The sequence below is a fragment of the Muntiacus reevesi genome, chromosome 8 (genome assembly GCF_963930625.1).
Source record: "Muntiacus reevesi chromosome 8, mMunRee1.1, whole genome shotgun sequence".
NCBI lineage: Eukaryota > Metazoa > Chordata > Mammalia > Artiodactyla > Cervidae > Muntiacus > Muntiacus reevesi.
This window is the reverse complement of record NC_089256.1, coordinates 55851638-55872925: the sequence shown is the minus strand read 5'-3', so window position 1 is coordinate 55872925 and position 21288 is coordinate 55851638. Positions and strand designations below refer to the sequence as shown.

Here is a 21288-nt window from a genome sequence, read left to right as displayed (position 1 = left end):
TCAAAAGGAAATGTCAAACCGCTCTGAAAAGGACTTTAGATTATTTCACAACTTTGACAACTTCTGATGCCACCAGTTTACAGGTGACCTGTGATTAGGGGTGAATGGAGGATGTGAACTTACGTTGTTAGTGATACTTGGACACACTTTTTTTTTTTTTCCCCGTTGGAGTCTATTTTAATTTAGCTTCTGAATCATATTTCATTCAATTCCCAAATCCACAAAACCGTGATTGGTTTACAGCCTGTATTCAGAAAGGAAATGAATTATTCTGTATGTAGACTTTTGATATATTGTTTTGAATATATGAACAAGTTAATGGTTTTACTCCAAAGTAGCTCGAGCTAAAGCAAAACCAAAACAAGCCAAAACAATAGACATAAATAAAAAAGTGGGAAAGACAGAGAGATGGAGATAACTCAAATGTTTCCAGTAACTGGCAATTTGAAATAATTTTGTAAGCTTCAAAACTGTCAAAAATACTACTTTATTTTCCATTTGAATATTACTTTAAGAAAATTATGTGTGTGTGTTTGAGGTAGGATAGTTTAAAAATTCAATAAAGGTTTTTTGTTTTTGTTTTTTTTTATTTAGGGAAGGCAGTACTAAGGGGATGTGAATGGGTATCTCTTTTAGTTGAGACGAAGAGCGAGTTCTAGGTTAAATATAATCAAGGAATTTCCCCGTCTTTGCTATTTGAGATTGTGACCACAACAGGCGGTTGGCTGAAAGGGAGAATGAGGGGGGGGGGGGGAGGGTGGTGGAGATGAAGAAGAAGAAAAAAAAGACAAACTTCCTAAGCAGCTCTGTGAAATATTTAGTTCCAGAAGCAGTCACAGAAGTCCTCAAATTAAATCAGTATGCAGATACAAGGAAGCATTAATTAGTTGGAACAGGGTGGACATTCATTAGCTCTGCTGTGTTGTGAAAGTCCAGGCTGCTGAAATTAAACTCTGATGCATTCATGCCAGCATCCAATCACCAGAGAGACCAGCAGTTCAGCGATGACTCCAAATTGCCAACGAGTGTGGCCACTATACATGAAGGACTCTAAAGCCATAGTAGAGAAGGAAGAGCAACTGTAGAGAGGATGCCCAGCTGGTAAGATTCGACTGTTTCTGGTGTTTTAATCACTTGATGAATCTCATTGGTTCAAATCGAGAAACGCTCCGCCTCTTTTCAAATATGTGTGAAGGGGGAAAGTGTCTACACGTCTATGTCTGATAGCATTTGACCCTATTGCTTTTAGCCTCCTGGCTTGATATCTATGTATACACAGGTATATGTGTATATGTTATATACTTTTCTCCATTTATTGATATCAAAGAGAGTTGAAGGAAATGAATTTTGAAACTTCACGGTGTGCCACCCTACAGTACTGTCCCGACCCTTACATCCAGCGGTGAGTTTAAACGTGAGATCAACTTCTATCAAAACTTAATCGGAGTGCCTTGTGTATGATGAGTGTTTCTGCTGTATTCAAAGAGCAGCCTCTCTTTGTTTATGAGCACAGTGATATTATTTTGCACTTTCTGTGGACTTAAAGTGGTCTGTGGGCATCTCTTCTAGGTTTCTCTTTTAGTTCCTATCTGAAAGTACAAAGTAACAAAGTTTGAAGACGGTCTTCCCACGATGTCTCATAAAATTGTCACACCATTTTAAGATGTTTAAAATCTGTTATTTGCCAGGCTTAGCCCTCAACCACCCAAGTAGAAGACATTTCATTGGATAGGGACGTAATAAACTGTGAATGATCTTCAAGTCAAAATAAACACAGAGTAATTCTGATTTATGCAATAAAAAATAGATAAATAGCCATTGTTATACTAAACAGATTGTGGCTTGTCATTTTGGCTCTATAGCATATTTTCTTCTTGATTTGTTTCATAACAAACATCATCTTTTGACAAATCCAACATTTAAAACTTATAATTATCCTGAATTTTATTTCTGCTTATAGGAAGTAATGTTTGCTTAGCACTAAGAGGGAATATTAGTGAGTGTGCACAGTGTGTGTGTATGTGTTTCAAATTAGACTCTGCTATTTTTAAACTGGTAAATGAAATCTGAACAGTGTTTTTCCAGTCATAAAGTTATGGGAAATATTCAAGTCGTATGTAGCAGTGTGATGTTGTTAATTTAACAGCATGAGATTTGATGTTGGAATTTCATACTTTATTTTCTGAGACTAATGAGGGAGGTCCTCTGGCTGTTGAAAATGGTGTGGTTCCAAAAGGGTTAACTTGTCATTCACCACAAGTGCCTGGGAGAAAATCAGTTCAGCAGCAGAGTAGGTTCTCTGACCAGGGCTCACTGTCCAATTGCCCAGGCAATTAAGGAGGCCATGTGATCTTTCTTCATTAATATGAGTTATTACCATGTAAACAATAATGTAGACTATGTATTGGGTTGGCCAAAAATTTCGTTCAGGCTTTTCCATAACATCTTAACAGAAAAATCCAAATGAACTTTTTGGCCAGCCCTACGAATGCAACTTCTTTCCCTGTGATATTTCTGGTGGACTGTGTGAGAAAGCAGAAGAAGGAAGGAAAGGGAGAAATGTGAATGGAATGGTGGAGAGAGCAAGAGAAGAAAGGAAGAAAAAAGAAAGAGAGAGAAAGCAAGTTTGTTGGTCTCCAGGTTGAAGTGAGAAATGTGTATGGTGATTTGATTCCTGCCTTGCTGTGTATTGCAAACAGTAGTAGCAAAAATGAATGGCTCTGGAATTCATGTTCTTATATAAGATTTCGTTGGCATCGTGGGGTGAGTGGATAAAGAGATGAATATTAAAGATTTTCTAGTTCTCAAAATTTTTCCAGCCTCAACATTTTTTACTTCAATAAAACCTTTGAAAGAATATTTCTAAGAGGATAATTCTGGTGAAACATTAGCTATATAATGTATCCCCTGAGGACATCTTTTTTAAAGTAGGTTCTTGGATCTACCTCAGCTCTAGAAGAAACTTTCTTCTAGAAAGTAGACCTCTGTCCAGGTGAATTTCTAATGCTTGATGAGGGAAGCCTGTAAATATGAATACACAAGGAAATTGCTTTTCAGAGTGTCCCAGCAACCTGCCCATTGGTGGAGCAAATATCATCTCAATTTTTGACAGACTGTAAAATTTAAAATAATAATAGTACTTTAAAAATGTCTTAAATTCTGCTGAATCTCCGAACTTCATGGCAAGTGTCACTTTTGGGGAAGAGGGGTTCATGTTGGGCAGCTGTGAGATGGTGGTGCAGAGTGATCAGCGAACATTTCTTTGCCAAATAAATTGTTTTAGGTAAGATTATCTACTTTTCATTTGTCATTAAAACTTAGTTGGAAAATAAACTAAAGAAAAACGTTCCTTGCCAACCATCTACTTACTCTGAGCAAGGCACTAGAATTGCAAAAATGAACAAGATATGGCTGTAATGTTTAACTCTACAATACTTACATGTTTAATAATGAATATTTTCCTCATATTTTTAAGCACTGTCAGATATTTCAAGTTCTGAATTATATTTTTCTGTCTAGGCTCTTTAGGGAATAAATGAATGAATAACTGGAATATCACTATAAGAAAGAATCAAACAATATTCTGTTTGATTCCTCAGGAGTGAATGGGTTTGAGCTGGTTTTTCTAAGCAGACAATCCTTGTAGTTCTCAGTTTACAAATCTATTTTAAGTAAGACCAAATTTAATCATTCCATAATCATAGTCATCTACATAGTTAAATTTGTCTTTTTCCTGACCTTGTCTTTAGAAAGAAGTTATAAAAGAGAATTTTCATAAAAGAACAGGATTTCTTGTTATTTTTAGCTGTAAGCTACCTTAATGCATGAATTTCCTTTTATCAAAGAATATAATAAATGAGAGCTGCTATTATCATTTATTACTGAATGTTAATGCCATTTCCCCAAAAGTCAGTTTTAATATACATTTCAAATTTAGATTTCACCTTCTGCTTTTTTTTTCTCTTTGCACCTGAACATATTAACATATTATGCATTTGGTTGTGCTCTGATGTGGATGCTAATTTACTGTAGTTTTACAAAAATTTTTCTGAAAATCAAAGATACTGAAAGATACTGAAACTATGTAAGGTATCTATATACAAGAGGAGCAGGTGGACAAATCACAAGTTTTGTCACTTTATTGCTACCTTAATTAAAAAAAAAATAGATGAAATTGTGGAAATCAATTAACAAGAGCCAAAGGGTAAGATACCATTTCCTTATAAATTAAAACCATAATCAATGAGTTCTGTTTACTTTTTATTTGTAAATATTCAAAATGAATCTAAATTTTAGCATTTTAGGAGTTAAATTTTGTTAATTTATCGTTTGGGTTATAATTTGGGCCTTTTTGCATAATTAGTTTTGGAATTGCCACCTCGTTTTTAACATAGATCTCTAACCAAGTAATTCTAAAAGACAGATTGAATTCCTCCAAATGTCATTTTGAAGATTAACCAGTCAAAATGATAAAAAGAATCAAGATTAAATTTTGAAACATTATGATAACTGAGAGAAATAAGAGAAAGTAAAATAAAATAAAATAAAATAAGAGAAAGTAAAGCATATTACAATTTGAACCACTGGTAAAATGATTTTGAGTTTGTTTCTTTGGGTTTTTGGTTTTTTTTTCAGTCACCCTCTACTCAAAGAAGTTTAAACTTTAAAGTTCTGTATGGATGAGTAAGAAGCATTTCCTGCGTAAATTACATATTGATTGTGAATTTTATGCTTTACTGGCTTAAAGGTCAACTTTTTAAACTGTGTTTTCTAAATATATCCCAAAAGGACAAAGAGGGCTGTGGGTGACAATGAACTTACAGTGGAGGATCATTTTATTTGTCAAATATGACCTCATAAAGACAGATGCAGTTCTGTGTAGAGTGTCTTTAATTTGCTTCTCCACATCTACCCTACCTCCTTTTGTTCTGGATCCCAGGAAGCTGACTTATGAAGACTTCCTTATGAAGCAGTTCCTTTTTCTTCTGTTTTCTCTTGGGTTCAACCAGTGGGTACGTCTAGCAGAAGATCAAAGGACAGGAGGAGGATGAATTGGGGGTTTATGTTTCCCTGTTTCTCCCTTGGGTTTTCCACTAAAGGTTGCAGGTCTACAGGGGCTCTTACCACAGGTCTGGGTATCTTGAGTTTGAGTAACTTCTCTCTACTATCCTCTTCCTTCAAACTTAGGGGTGTAACAATTTTTAGCCACTGCTAACTCCAAAAAGTCATACCGTATCTCTTCTCCCTTCATCAATAGTCCCTTTATTAAACTCTCTTAATTTATTCTTTTTTCAAATGCTTTTTCCTTTCAGGATCACACCCAGTAGAAAAATGAAAGATATGCCCATAGTGTTCTTTATGTACAATGGAGACTTTGAAAATTAATATATCATTTAATATAATTTTGATGACAATTAAGTATGTATCCATCCACTTCAGTGAGCAAACCATTTTTAATACGGCTAATCCATTAATTTTAGCCAGCTCCATAATCACTAAGTTTCTCTGTCTGACTGAAAGGAACGAGCTAACATGATGCAATCTGTGTGGTTTTTTACATCAGTGCTTGAAATGAAGAAAGGCAGAGGGCAGGGAGAATTGATTCATAAAGTAATATAGGGTTTATCAACAGGGACTAATGCAGTCACCAACTGTAGTCAAGAAAAATCTGCCTCCAACCCTCACAATTTTCACAAGAATAAATGTCAAAAGACCTTTATGACCCACTGTTGTTAGCCAAGAGTAAAATGTCCTGTAATTCTGTACACAGCTCCCGAGCTGTGAGTGCATTTAAATGGCAGAGAGGCAGGGACGTGTGTCAGCTGAGGGCCCATAGCACTTATCAAAAGACCTGGGTGATAGTCGTAACGCCACCACTAACTGACCATGTGACTTTCATGGAAACCACTTAAGCCATCAAAATCAAAGTTTCTTAGTAAGTTAACTAGGGATAACAACTTCTAGTCTACTGTTCACAGCTAAATCACTGAGAGTTAAGTAATAACCCACTAAACTCTTCAATGCATCCACTTAGTGTACTGCTAGCTTCTACTGTTGTGTATATGGGGGCTTCCCTGGTGGCTCAACAGTAAAAAAAAAAAAAAAAAAAAAAAAAAATACGCCTGTAGTGCAGGGCATGCAGGTTTGATTCCTGGGTCAGGAAGATCCCATGGGGAAGGAAGTGGCAACCCATTCCAGTATTCTTGCCTGGGGAATTCCATGGATGGAGGAGACTTGCAGGTTACAGCCCATGGGGTCACAAAAGATTCGGACATGATTTAGTGACTAAACAACAACTAATGTGTGAACAGCACACTGGTGAACCAGAGTTTCCTTCCCAGCAAGGACTGTGTCCTCATGGAGGCATACCTAGCTTTCATTTCGCTCCATATTTAAACACAAAGATGATTATGAGTCCTGCCCCATGATGCTGATTTGTCTCCATTCTTCTGCTTTAGAATTGAGAAATTTAAAACCCAGAGAGGTTAAGGGACTTGCCCAAAATCACATACAAAAATAGTAGCAGAACCAAGCCTAGAATCCAAGTCTCTCCCCCATTCAATGCTCTCTACCACAGAACATACTATTTTATTAGATCCATATAGAACTTTATGAGTAACAAAGTGTTATTCAACATGTTATGTAGCTGACTCCCCAGGACAGATGAGATGGGCAAAATAAGGGTATCCAGCAACAGTCATGTCTTCTTTTTTCATTTTGTATTGGGTACAGCTGGTTAACAACTTGTGATAGTTTCAGGTGAATAGCAAAGGGACTCAGCCATACATATGCATGTATCCATTCTCCCCCAAACTCCCCTCTCATGCAGGCTGCCTTGTAACAGTGAGCAGAGTTCCATGTACTGCACAGTAGGTCCTTGTTGGCTACCCATTTTAAATATAGCAGTGCATACACGTTCATCCCAAACTCCCTAACTATCCTGTCCCCCCATCCTTCTCCCTGGTAACTATAAGCTTGTTCTTGAATTCTTTGTGTCTATTTCTGTCTTATAAGTTTATTTGGATCATTTCTTTCTAGAAGATTTAGATTCTTCTTTATTCATTCCTCTGTTGATGGACATTTAGGTTGATTCCATGTCTTGGCTATTTTAAACAGTGCTGCAATGAACATTGGAATGCAAGTATCTTTTCAGATCATGTTTTTCTCCAGATATATGCCTAGGAGTGGATTGCAGGTCATATGGTAGCTCTATTTTCAGTTTTTTATGGAACTATGTTATATTACACATGATTATATGTTCTATTACACAGCAAAGAGATAATAGGTTGCATATGGAATTAAGGCTGCTAATCAGCTGATCTTAAAATAGGTAGATTATCTTGGACTATCCAAGTGGGATGTAATCCCAAGACTCCTTAAAAGTGAAAGTGGGAGGTAGAAAGTCAAAGTGATGTGAGGTGAGAGAAGATTCAATGGATTTTGAAGATGGAAAGGGATCAGGAGCCAAGGAAGGGTGGCTGTCTCTAGAAACTGGAAAAGGCAAGGAAACAGATTTTCCTATACATAAGCCACCAGGAGAAACACAGGCCTGCCAACACCTTGATTTCAACCCAGTGAGATCTGCCTCAGGCTTCCAACCAGCAGAACTGTGAGATAATACATCTGGGTTGGTTTAAGCCGCAAGTTTGTGATAGCTTGTTACAGCTGCAATAGGAAACTAATTCACCAGGTAATGAATTTTTATCCTCAAATCATAGATATGGAACCTAAGCCTTTTTTTTTTTCATTTGTTTTGTTTTAATTTGTTTAACTAAAATATTCCATGAGCTTATCTATTTTTCTTGGTCCTGAGTGGGAAACGTAAACGGTATGAGTAAGCCCTAGACCTCAGGGCTTCCAAAGAAGAACCACATGCATAGAAATACTACAATGAGGTGCAAGAGAGGGTAGAAGACCCTGGATGTGCAGCCTGGGGATTGCAAGTGCAAAGCACCCACCATGAAGGCTGCAAGTTGGAAGGGTGACTTTGGTTAGTAGCGTTTGTTGAAAAAAAGTGAAAAGTGAAAGTTAGTCCCACAGTCATGTCTGACTGTTTGCTGTCCTATGGACTGTAGCCCAGCCTCCTCTGTCCGTGGAATTCTTCAGGCAAGAGTACTGGACTGGGTTGCCATTTTCTTCTCCAGGGGCTCTTCTTGACCCAAGGATCAAACCTGGGTCTCCTGCATTGCAGGCAGATTCTTTTACCAACTGAGCTACTAGGGAAGCCTCTGTTAAGGTTCCTCAAAAAGGTTTTTAGAGAAATTCATTTGACTTTCAGGAAGTATCTGAAAATGACACCCAAATTCAGACTCAGGAAAACCCGGTAATACACACATTCACTTCTGATACTGTTAGGAGTTCAGAGAGCTGAGACGCGATAACCTGAGACTATAACTTGATACATCTAGCTGGAGCCTTCGAATTTCATTGTAAACAAAAATAATTTTGATTCATGTACTTCTCAGACCATTCAGACCACTCTTGGGGGGAAAAATAGTTGTAGGCCTTCTGTGTTATAAGGTTCTCAGTTAATTTTAGGTTTCCAATTACCCTGATGGCACCCTCTGAGAAACTGATCATGAGGGGAAGGAATGCAAAATGCAGCATTTTTATCAAGCACCCCAGAAGATGTGCTTGTATATACACCCAATTTTGAGAACCACTCTATGCAGGGAGGAGGACTTGGACTGAATATCCCAGTTGAAGCTCATAAAAACGTACCCAGTGGTATGAACAATGGGAGATGCATGCCTTTCCAAAGAGAGACTTCATGTTCTCACTTTACTTAAAAGCCAAGTGGATTGTGAGATTAAAGTGGCAATTTTCAATCTGTTTCAAGTCAAGAGAGCCAAGTTTTTGATTAGCTGTTTGCAGCTCAAATTTGTCCTGACAGGGTTTTTATCTCCTTTAAAGAATTCACCAAGAAATAGTCCTCAAGCAACAAGTGATGGATGGATAAAGCACTGTAATTATGATCAAAGTCCAAAGACTCCAGTCTATGTAATTATGCACTTCCCAAACTCTGAAAGTCACTTTGTTCCATTTAAAATAGGATGAGACATGGACATGGGGTGATGTGTACTTTTTGGTTTTCAAGGTTTGGGAAATGACAGTTATTAACATTTTTGTTTTACCTTAAAGCCATAATATTTGGGGAATAATTTAGAGGGAGAAGATTGTCACTCAATTCTTATTGTTTACCTTCCATTCTCCACTTATACCTGTCTCTCTTTTTATTATAAATTAGCCTCTTTGAAGTTCAGAATGAAATCATTAAGCTTAGAAGTCAAATTATAAGGACTCAAAGATCTCCTTTTCACTTTCCAATCTCTTATACCTTTTTCTTTTGTTTCAAATGAGCAAACTTAATATATCAAGTTGAATAGCAGACACCCATTCTCATTTTCCATTGACTCAAGCAGTTCTTTTATAATTGAGGGCAATGCAAGCATCATAATAATTAGACTGATAAAGCATTTTTAGTTGAGAAGTACAAAACTGAAAATTGTTGTGACAATTTAATCAGCTGCATGGTTACCTAGAGTAGATTTTTAATGTAAGGGTTTTGTTGTTGTTGTTGTTTGATTGTTTGGCTGTTTGTTTTCTTTTAAGTATAATGGTATAGATTGAGGTGGTATAGATTTGGATAGAATATATACAAATTCATGGTAGGGGTAATGCTGGAATCGAGACTTTTGTTTCTAAAGTTAAATATGTTATGTCTTGAGGTTATTGAGTGAATTTAATTTATCCTCCAAACACATTTGACATTTCATCAAGGTGGTCAATTTTTAGAGCTTCCTTAAAAAAATCAAGTCTTAATTATTTTTATTTGAAATTCAGCATTAGTTTTTATTTTTCCTTTCTGACTCAGGGAGCTTCCATTTTTATGACTGAACTTAGTAGTGTCACTTCTTAACTATGTAATTTTATTCATTGAAGCTTTCCATGAGAAAGCTCACTTTCTTCCAAATTTTTCATCGCAACCTGCCCTAAATAAAAAGTGCTAATAAGATGTATGTTTCCATTTTATTTTTCTTTTAAACCCTCTTATCTCAGGCAATGAATGGAAAATTTTCTTAATAGGATTTTCAAACTAACTTATGAGCAATCTAATGAATTTTTGCAGCATCCCAGTTGATACTATCTAATATAAGTCTTTGCACCTGCATAAGCTATTTTGTAGTAGACTGTCGAGGTTGCTATGGCTTTAATGAATGTTTCCAGCATAGTGAGGCGCTCTCAATGGGTGACTTCTCTTCATGTTAGCACTGGTGTGAAGGTAGACCATCCTCGGTGTTATATTTGCGCTAACACATTTGATAGAACCATGTGTCAAATCATGTCTTCACTGAGTGAAAGCCTTGTCTCTGAAAGAAGTACTTGCTCTTCTGTTATTTGAGGACCCACCTTATCTTTTCACATAAAATGTATACATAATTTTTACATCAAAACCTTGAATCATTTCCCCTCCCCACTTTTCCTTTTTTAACAGATGTTCTGTGTACATTCACTTCTTGAAAAGACAGAATATACCTGAGAAAGCCTAAATATCACAAAACACTTTTTAAAAAACTCATTTAAACTTTGCTTTGCAAAAGTAAATTAGGGCAGTTTGTGAGAGAAATTATGACAGCCACTATCAAAAGAAAAACACCCAATAAAACTGACAAAATATGTAACTTTTGGATTTTATAAAAAGTGTTTTTTTTTTAATCTGGTTTGCCAAGCAAATTTTGAAGGAGTTTTGTAAATTAGCAAATATTTAAATACATTGATAAATACTATTGGTTGGAGTGACAAGGAGGAATTAGAAAAAGGGAAATTATAAAGGCTTAAAATATCTAAGCTTATTTGAAATGAAAAAAAATGCATTAATGTTCAGTAAATATTTACTAAATTAATATATAATAAGGACTTTAAAAATTCAAAGCTTTTAAATACCATTTTTTACCATAGATCTTTTAGCTTCATCTGGATTAAGACCAGGATAAAGGAAGATCTTTGAGGATAAATATCAGAGCCCTTTAGGTATTCTCAGATGAAACATTCAGATAAAAGTACTTATGATTTGATATTAAGGATATCAAAAATTATCAGACAAACGACATGCTCTCGAAAATATTAGAAGCCAGCAAGACAAATCTAATAAAACAGTTGTTTTCCATATCTCCTTCTAGCTCCATAATTCTTATACTTAACATATAATCATAAAAATTTCAATATTTTATTATATAAATTACATAAGAATTTTCCATATACACATATGGACATTTACAAATAGCCAAGAATAGAAGAGAAGTGAAAGGCAAAAGAGAAAAGGAAAGATGTATCCATCTGAATGCAGATATCCAAAGAAGAGCAAGGAGAGATAAGAAAGGCTTCCTAAGTGATAGATGCAAAGAAATAGAGGAAAATAATAGAATGGGAAAAGCTAGAGCTCTCTTCAAGAAAATTAGAGATACCAAGGGAACATTTCATGCAAAGATGGGCACAATAAAGGACAGAAACAGTATGGACTGAACAGAAGCAAAAGATATTAAGAAGAGGTGGCAAGAATACACAGAAGACTATACAAAAAAGATCTTCATGACCCAGATAACCATGATCGTGTGATCACTCACGTAGAGCCAGACATCCTGGAATGCGAAGTCAAGTGGGCCTTAGGAAGCATCACTACGAACAAAGCTAGTGGAGGTGATGAAATTCCAGCTGAGTTGTTCCAGATCCTAAAAGATGATGCTGTGAAAGTGCTGCACTCAATATGCCAACAAATTTGGAAAACACAGCAGTGACCACAGGACTGGAAAATGTCAGTTTTCATTTCAATGCCAAAGAATGTTCAAACTATTGCACAATTGCACTTATCTCACACACTAGCAAAGTAATGCTCAAAATTCTCCAAGCCAGGCTTCAATAGTACATGAACTGAGAACTTTCAGATGTTCAAGCTGGCTTTAGAGAAGGCAGAGGAACCAGAGATCAAATTGCCAACATCTGCTGGATTTTAGAAAAAGCAAGAGTTCCAGAAAACCATTTAATTCTGTTTTATTGAATATTCTATAGCTTTTGACTATGAGGATCACAACAAACTGTGGAAAATTCTTCAAGAGATGGGAAAACCGGACCACCTCACCTGCCTCCTGAGAAATCTGTATGCCTGTCAAGAAGCAACAGTTAGAACTGGACATGGAACAACTGACTGGTTCAAAATTGGGAAAGAAATACTTCAAGGCTGTATATTGTCACCCTGCTTATTGAACTTATATGCAGAGTACATCAAGCGAAATGCTGGACTGGATGAAGGACAAGCTGGAATCAAGATTGCAGGGAGAAATATCAATAACCTCAGATATACAGATGACACCACCCTTATGGCAGAAAGCAAAGAAGGAAAGAGCCTCTTGATGGAGGTGAAAGAGGAGAGTGAAAAAGTTGGCTTAAAACTCAACATTCAAAAAACAAAGATCATGGCATCTGGTCCCAACACTTCATGGCAAATAGATGGGGAAACAAACAAAACAGTGAGAGACTTTATTTCCTTGGGCTCCAGAATCACTGCAGATGGTGACTCGTGCCATGAAATTAAAAGACGCTTGCTCCTTGGAAGAAAACCTATGACCAACCTAGACAGCATATTAAAAAGCAGACATTACTTTGCTGACAAAGGTCCATCTAGTCAAAATTATGGTTTTTCCAGTCGTCATGAGAGTTGGACCATAAAGAAAGTTGAGTTCTGGAAAACTGATGCTTTTGAACCATGGTGTTGGAGAAGATTCTTGAGTGTCCCTTGGACTGCAAGGAGATCAAACCAGTCAATCCTAAAGGATATCAATCCTGAATATTCATTGGAAGAACTGATGCTGAAGCTGAAACTCTAATACTTTGGCCACCTAATGAGAAGAGTTGACTCATTGGAAAAGACCCTGATGACTGAAGATTGAAGGCAGGAGAAGTGGATGACAGAGGATGAGATGGTTGGATGGCATCACCGACTTGATGGACATGAGTTTGAGCAACTCTGGGAGTTGGTGATGGATAGGGAAGCTGGCATGCTGCAGTCCATGGGGTGGCAAAGAATCATGCATGACTGAGTGACTGAACCAAACTGAACATTCCATACATTTTGTGGGGTTTTTTAAGTTATTTTTTTCCATTTATTTTTATTAGTTGGAGGCTAATTACTTTACAATATTGTAGTGGTTTTTGCCATACATTGACATGAATCAGCCATGGATTTACATGTGTTCCCCATCCTGATCCCCCCTCCCGCCTCCCTCCCCATCCCATCCCTCTGGGTCTTCCCAGTGCACCAGCCCTGAGCACTTGTCTCATGCATCCAACCTGGGCTGGTGATCTGTTTCACCTTTGATAGTATACTTGTTTCAATGCTGTTCTCTCTGAACATCCCACCCTCGCCTTCTCCCACAGACTCTAAAAGTCTGTTCTGTACATCTGTGTCTCTTTTTTTCTGTTTTGCATATAGGTTTATCGTTACCATCTTTTTAAATTTTGTGTTTATCAAATATATAAGTAATGTATAAGTATTACATCATATTAAGGCAAATTATTGTAGTACATTTAGTTCCCTTATTGTACATTTAGGTTGGCTATATAAATTAAAAATAGTATATAGCCACCTTTTTAACTTATTTTCTTGGGACCATTTCATGAAACAGATATTTAAAGAAAGCAAACTAACACATGTTCAATCTGTACAAATTTCGGCATAATCTACCAATGTTGGGCTTCCCTGGTGGCTCAGATGGTAAAGAATCTGCCTTCTTGGAGACCCAGGTTCCATTCTTGGGTCAGGAAGATCCCCTGGAGAAGGGAATGGCTTCCCATTCCGCTACCCACACTCTAGGCTATTATTGCCTAGAGAATTCCATGGACAGAGGAGCCTAGTGGGCTACAGTCGATGGGGTTGCAAAGAGTCAGACACAATTGAGGGACTAACACTTCACTTCAGCTTTACCTTACCCACGTTATCTCATGCAATCTATCTTTTTTTAAGCTGAGTAATATGCCTGGTTTGTAGATGAGAAATTGATACTCAGAAAATAATTAGCTTAACCAAGATGACTTAACTAGTATGTGAAAGGAACTTTTTGAATTTTCGTTTTTATCTGAGTCAGAATTTGAAACTAGGACTATCTAAACACTTTGCTATTTCACCCAGAATATGCTGCCACCTAAGAAGTAAGAGGGTGGCAAATAAAAGTGTATATACTTTTTCAAGTTTTTGGAAAACATTGCTCTTTAAAAGTGTATGTCTATACATTTTTCCAGAGTTCCTGTTTAGATATTATTTTTAAAATTTGCTAATTTAATAGATGACATGTACTTTAATTAGCACTTTTTCATTAACTAGGATAATTTACAAATTTTCTAAGATTTCAACTTTTAATCCTATATTTTTAGAAAATGAGGATGACAAAAACCATTAAATATCTAGTATTTATTGAATTCTTATTATGTACCAGACGCTGTTCTATGCACTTTACATATTTAATTTTACACATGTAATTCTCAAATCACCTTAAGAGGTACTTACTAGTATTATCTATTGCTACCCAAGAGACAGCCGCATAATGTTTAAGAGGCTGGATTTTGTGACCAGGATGCCAATCCTGCCAATCAAATTCTCTGCCAATAGTTAGATCTCCTAGCAATCTCTGTGTTTGTTCTCTCATGCATGATGATAGTCTACCTATCTGGCTGAGTGGCTTTGAGAATTAAATGAGTGAATTTCACAAAGGACTTAAAGACAGCAACTGGCACATAGTAAGTAGAGGTGATAGCTTCTATTATCCTGACTCTACAGATGGAGACATTGAGGCCCAGAGAGGCTCTGTAATCTGCCCAGGTTACAATGGCTAGACCCTGGTGGAGATAGGTAGACTCTTGATTTCTGTAGTATTATTTTTCTATAGTCATACCTTAATTCTCAGTAGATTCTTACTGGTATGGTAAAGATTCTTTACTCAGGTGGTAAAGAATCTGCCTGCAATGCAGAAGGCCTGGGTTTGATCCCTGGATTAGGAAGATCCCCTGGAGAAGGGAATGACAACCCTCTTTAGTATTCTTGCCTGGAAAATTCCGTGGACAGGGGAGCCTGGCTGGTTACAGCCCATGGAGTCACAAAGAGTCAGTCACACGACTAAAGTGACTCAGCTTGGCATCTGTGTACGGATGATTTTTGTCCTAATTTATTTATTTATTTTGTAATGCTTAGAAACGCTAAAAACTATTTAAATTCCAGAAAAATACTTTGAATATAAAGACAGAAAGTGTGGGAATTCCCTGGTAGTCCAGTGGTTAGGACTCTGCACTTTGACTGCTATGGCCCCAGGGTTTAATCCCTAGTGGGTGAACTAAGATCCCACAAGCCTCCTAGCACAGCCAGTAAATAAATAGATGGAGGAAGTGTTCCAAGGATTATTTTTTACCATTAAATCAACCCTGAGAAAATGTTGGAAACAATCTATTCTGCCTCTGGATATAAATGAGTTTCAGCCATCCTAACTAGGACCTCACAAACAGGGATTCAACTTTGAAAGCCTGAAATTGCCCAGTTTGGAAACTCAAGATTGCTTAACTTCAAAAACTCTCTTTTAATTCCTTTTGTTTTGTTGTTTATTTTGACTCTCCACTTTTGCTTCCCCATTGCTGCTACTAACTCACAAACCCCTCATTCCCTAATTCCTGTTGTGAAATTTACTGATTTAAACATAATCCTCTTCCATGTACTCTCAACTCTACCCAAAATTAATTCTGCTATTTTTCTGTTACCACTCTACTAATGTGATACTTTTTCCAGTGTGATATTTTGACCTTGACATTTCTTTCCTTTTACTCCCCAGCTAGCTTGTCTTAACTGAAAGCCACTCTTTCCCTGAAAATACCCACATTGCCCGTTGTTCCCCAGTAGAAGCTAAGCCTTTTTATTGAGAAGGCCAAGAGATGGACCTAATATATTTCATGTTCAGCACCACTGTTTTCAGATCAGTGTTTACTCACTATCAGTCAGCAATTTCATGTCTTTTGAAACCACTTCATCAAAGTGATTTACTGAACCCCATGACAATACACTGACTTTAGGAGCTTCTCTGTAACTTGGCTCCATTTCCTTCTTTACTTATGCCAACTCTGGAAACTTCAATATCCTTTTGATGTCCTTCCTATAACATAGGCTCACATTTCCTTGGCTTCCTCAGCTTGAGAAGCTCTCATTTCTGTTCCGCTCTAGTTACTGACCCATGTAACCGGGTCTTGGACTTCCTCATTACCTGAAGTTATACCACCTCACAAATCATACCACCTCACACTTCTATTTCTGCTCAGAATCCATTGTCTCTTCATCGTTCTCACACTCCCAGCCTTCACTGAACCTGTACTGTATGTTCACTCTTACAGGCTCCCCTGCAAAAAACCTCTCTCTTCTTCAAAGTTTGTCTTAATTACTGTTTAGTTCATGGTGTCTTTTGTACACATTTCCTTAAAAGTGTCTGTTCACTTATTAGACCCTCACTACTCAAAGTGAGGTACCTGGAATATTACAGAAATTGGGGTCCTACATCAGTCCTATTAAATGAAAATTTGCATCTTAACGAGAACGAACGTAGAGTGAAGTCATGAACACTAAATTTGACAAGCATTGGTCTAACCAAGTAGTTCTCCATCCATAATCCTGAAAACAGACCAGTGGTAGCACCTGGGAATAAGACAGAAATGCTGATTCTTAGGCCTTGTGTGAGCCCTAATAAATCCAAAAAAACCTGGAATTGTGGCCCAGCAACCTATATTTTAACATATTTCTCAGGAGATTCTGAGGCACTCTGAACTTTGAGAACCTACTTATAAAACTTTCAAGGGGAGAGATAGTCTTGTTTACTTTGCTATTCCTTGAGTGTATATGGTAGGTACTTTACAAATGCATAATAAATGAATGAGTGAATGGATGAGTGAATAAAGCTTATTTTATCATCACAAATAATGTTTTATTTTTCTTTGCTGATATGCCGTAGAACTGCATGCTTCTCTAAAGGTATTTATATTTACTTACTTAAATAGCTAAGCTCTTACTTATTTCTGAGTATTCAATACCATGTCTAACACTGAGTAGTGGACTTAATAGGTATTCAACAATTGTTTATTTCAGTTGGAATGTTTTTGTTCTACATTTTTATGTTTTTGTTCTCTCCCCCTCTCTCCTTATCCATCTTTCCATCACTTGATACATTGTTTCAGATCAAATAAAGGGCCAAATAGGAGACAGAAGGCAGGCAGGAACCTGATATATTGGAATTCATATCCGTATAGCAACAGAAATAAATCTTGGGGGGGGGGGGCGGAAATTTGAAGAAAGTGAGAAAGGCAAATGAATTGGGTTTGAGACTGGAGGTGCTAGCTGGCCACATCCATAATCTGTCCAACCCTTGTGGATAAAATGGATTTGTTTGTCATGCCAAACCATTTGAGAACATGTGTAGTACAAACACTACTGGAAATCAACGGCAGCTTGGGTCTGAAAGAAGCTTCTCCAGCCCTAAGGGAGGGTCATGATTTTTACTGCCTAAAGAACTCTGTCCGGTCTCAACCGACTAGAACCCTGAAATGAAATTGTCAGATTGGGTAACTAATACTACTCTTGGCAGCTTCAGCCCAAGGATCCTTTTCATTGAACAGGGACAGACTATAAATAATAGTGTTTGTGTCATATTTTGTCACTTCCAAGAACTCCAGAAGTCCTGACAAATAGATGCCAATGTGTTCTATGCCAGCTTGCAGGTGGATAGTTTATAGTACTCAAGGAGGAGGGTCACTGTAACCAGAGAGCAACCAAAATGATATGGTTCTTCAGTTTATGACTTCTGGCTAAAAGTGAGTGTACTGTCATTCTGGAATTTTTCTTAATTAGGCACATCCCCAAAATCAAGTCTTTACTGGAGCATTAAAAAGTTCTCACATTGTAAATGTGAGAATGTTAGTTGCTCAGCTGTGTCTGACTTTGCGAACCCATGAACTGTAGCCCACCAGGCTCCTCTGTTCGTGGAATTCTCCAGGTAAGAATCCTGGAGAGCCATTCCAGGAGTGGGTAGCCATTCCATTCTCCAGGGAATCTTCCTGACCTAAGAATCGGAACCGGGTCTCCTGTATTGCAGGCAGATTCTTTACCATCTGAGCCACCAGGGAAACCCCTGGTGACACTGTGAATAACTGTGTTGAAAAAATTATTTACTTCCTTGTATGCCTCAGCTCTGATACATGGTTGGCAAAGTTATTAAATATGACCCACAAGCTAATTTCAATGACCTCACTCTTAGAGGGCTCAGCTCAACAGGTCTTTCTTGGTGGTTTTTCTAGTTACGAGCTACAATCCAGAAAGCGGACAGAGAGGATCAATTGATTGTGTTCGCCTAGAAAGTCATTTCAGTCTCTATGCAGTTGTTCTTAGGAAACCTAACATCCCTTTTGCCATTTTCCTGATCCTCCAAGGTAGAGTTGCCTGGTCATTGTGCATGCAACTCCCCCATAGCAAGGCAAAAGCCAAATAATGGGACCTTTTCTTATTTTAAAAAACACCTCTGTCTTTCTGCCTTTTCTCCACCCACCCCCTTGCTTTAGTAGTTTCTAAGAATAGAAAACTGAAAACCACAAGTTTCAGAACCACTGAACTAAAGAATAGGTATGAGTATTAAAGATATTACTATTTATTTCATTTGCAATGGAAATAGTGTTTCTTTTAAAGAAAGCAGTACTAAGAAACCCTATGAGATTAACTCCATTTCATAAGAACCTTACAGATTTCTGCATGAAAAAAGTAAATAACCAGTTTCAAAGGTTTTTACAACAATATTTCTTGAAATGTTTATTATTATAATTACTATTCCAGTGGAACTATATAGTTTCTATAATTTCAAGCAAAATATAATATCAAATTTTTGATCAAAAAAAGAGAGAAAGGACAAGGAGGAAAAGAAGTCTTTCAGTGATAGTCTATGCTCAGATGTCATGGTCTCTTAATTAATTGCAACCTCAACCTCTTCGCTTCCACATTTTCAAGCCCCAGTTCCTCACTATACTATTTTGTTCTTATAAAACACATCACCTTCCAAAATGCTACTTCATTTACTGATGTTTCTTGTTTCATACCTGTCTCTCCATAGTGAAAGGTAAGTTCCATGAGGGCAGGATATTTGATGACTTTGTGACCTGATTTACCCCAAACACCTAGAAAAGAGTCTGGCACACGTGGATTCTTAGTGAATAACTTGTTGATTGAATGAATTATGGAGAAGCAGTTAGTAAAATAATTTAATAAAATAATCCTTACTCAGGGATACTTTTCCTGATGCTAAGATACAATTTCCTTAAAATGAGTGAAAAAATCTGATGGAAAAAAGAAGTTTCCTTTTCTTTCATCAGAGCTATGAGGCTTAAAAAGATTGTGACTCAAAGTTACAGAGCTGGTCAGTGTGATAAGCCTGGATATCTTGTTTGTCCAAATCTTTTTTAATTGTTTGGGGTTTAATTATGTAAAATCCTTTCAAATGTAGTATTTGCACCACAAAGCTATTATTAGTTGCACTTTATAGATAAAAGAATCTGAACATAGGGAACCAGTGACTTGCTGACTATCACACAGATGCTTAATTGACGGCAAAGACAGGATCAGATTCCTGGAAACTAAACAAGTAGCCTTTATTATTACACATTTCTCTTGCAACTTTTGACTTAAAAAAATGCGCTGGGTACCATCTATGCATCAAGTCCAATTCCAGGCACTAATGAGCAAAAACTCATCCTTACTGTCATGGAACTGATATCTTTAGTTCACAAATAGGCACATGGTATTTTGGGTAGTGCTGTGTCTCTGCATAAAACTGAGGCAGGATAAGGGATATGTAGCAATAATGACAGGCTTGGAGGGAATGTCACATTAAATAGGATGCCATCTAATAAGTCCTCTCAGACGAAGTGATCTTTGAGTAGAGATCTGAAGAAAATAAGGAAGAAATCTGAAAGGAGAGAGGATTCCCCCAGATTTCCAAGGGTACTGGAGTGGCTGGAACAGAGTGGGCAAAACGGGGAGATAAAAGATGAGATCAGTTGTTAGGGAGCAGGGCCTCAGAGTATAGATGTAAAGAAGGGTTGACTTTCTCTCATAAGAATGTTATTGTCTTATATATTAAAGGGTTACTTTTGCTGTGTGCTGTGTGGGAAACAGACTGTAGAGACCAGGTCTGCGGCTATTGTTGTGAATGAGAATTGATGATGCTTTATACTAAGGTGATAAAAAGCGGTAGTATCAATGATGCCTTTCCAAAGATGACTCATAGAAGTGCTGAAGTTTATAGAAAAGGACCTTATTTGGGGCTTGGCTGTCATCCATGGAAGGGCATCTGGTTTCCACAGCATGGCATTACCTAAGTGAATATATGTTAATTCAAACCTAGCTCTCAAACTTGAAAGCTTAGAGAGTTGATGTTTTAGCACAAGATCATTTCTTGGTTAACACTAGGACTGATGATGAAAATGAGAAAGCCAATGTGTCATCTCTTGCAGTGGGAAATATGGCCATCTTGAATACTGTTGGCTGATGAGCATATTTTTTTCTTGTCGACATGTTGTAAAGAATAGCAAATAGATTCAGGAGGTTGCTCGGTGAATATGCCATAGCAGAACAATGGAAGTTAATGGATAATTTGATAGCTTGATATATCCATCTCCATACAGTTAACTCCATAAACACACTAAAAGAACCATATAGATACTTGTGTTCTTGGGCCAGAATATACCCGTGCCAGGATGGAGCTGAAGATCCAATAAAATATACCCTTTCTTCTTGCTCCTCAGCCCTGACAATGAACAACAGATTCTTTATCCTACCTCAGTTACATATTTTTCCTTGAGATATGTTAATATAAATGATTAGATTTCACTCTGTTTTTGTCCTGAGATCATTTCTGTCTTTTTTGTGACTTTGCCAACAAGATCAAGTTTAGTTTTGTTTTATTCACAAAAGGCATTTCATGTTATTTCTCAGTTTCTGAGTTGTCCCATTATGTCACTATTATTACTACCTTATATAATTCTCCTAAAACTCTTTTCAATAATTATCTGCTAAATGTGGACCACTTGAATCATAACAAGTATAGATTTCTTTTCAAATCATGGTACCTGCTGGTTATGGTGGCCGTGGTGGTGTTCTTATTATTAATTGCTTTCCTGCTCAGTTGCAAAATCATGTCCAACTCTTTGAGACCTCATAGACTGTAGCCC

At 37.1% G+C, this 21288-nt stretch overlaps 1 protein-coding gene across 3 annotated transcripts in view; it reads left to right on the top strand.

The window, feature by feature from the left end:
- Nucleotides 1–1240: 1240 nt before the first annotated feature.
- Nucleotides 1241–21288, top strand: part of TP63 (tumor protein p63) — a 246557-nt gene continuing 226509 nt past the window's right edge. For all 3 annotated transcript variants that reach the window (XM_065942383.1, XM_065942382.1, XM_065942384.1), the window contains exon 1: nucleotides 1241–1402. In XM_065942383.1, coding sequence (XP_065798455.1) covers nucleotides 1341–1402 — 62 coding nt within the window. In that variant the 5' untranslated portion in view covers nucleotides 1241–1340. The remainder of the gene's footprint in view (nucleotides 1403–21288) is intronic.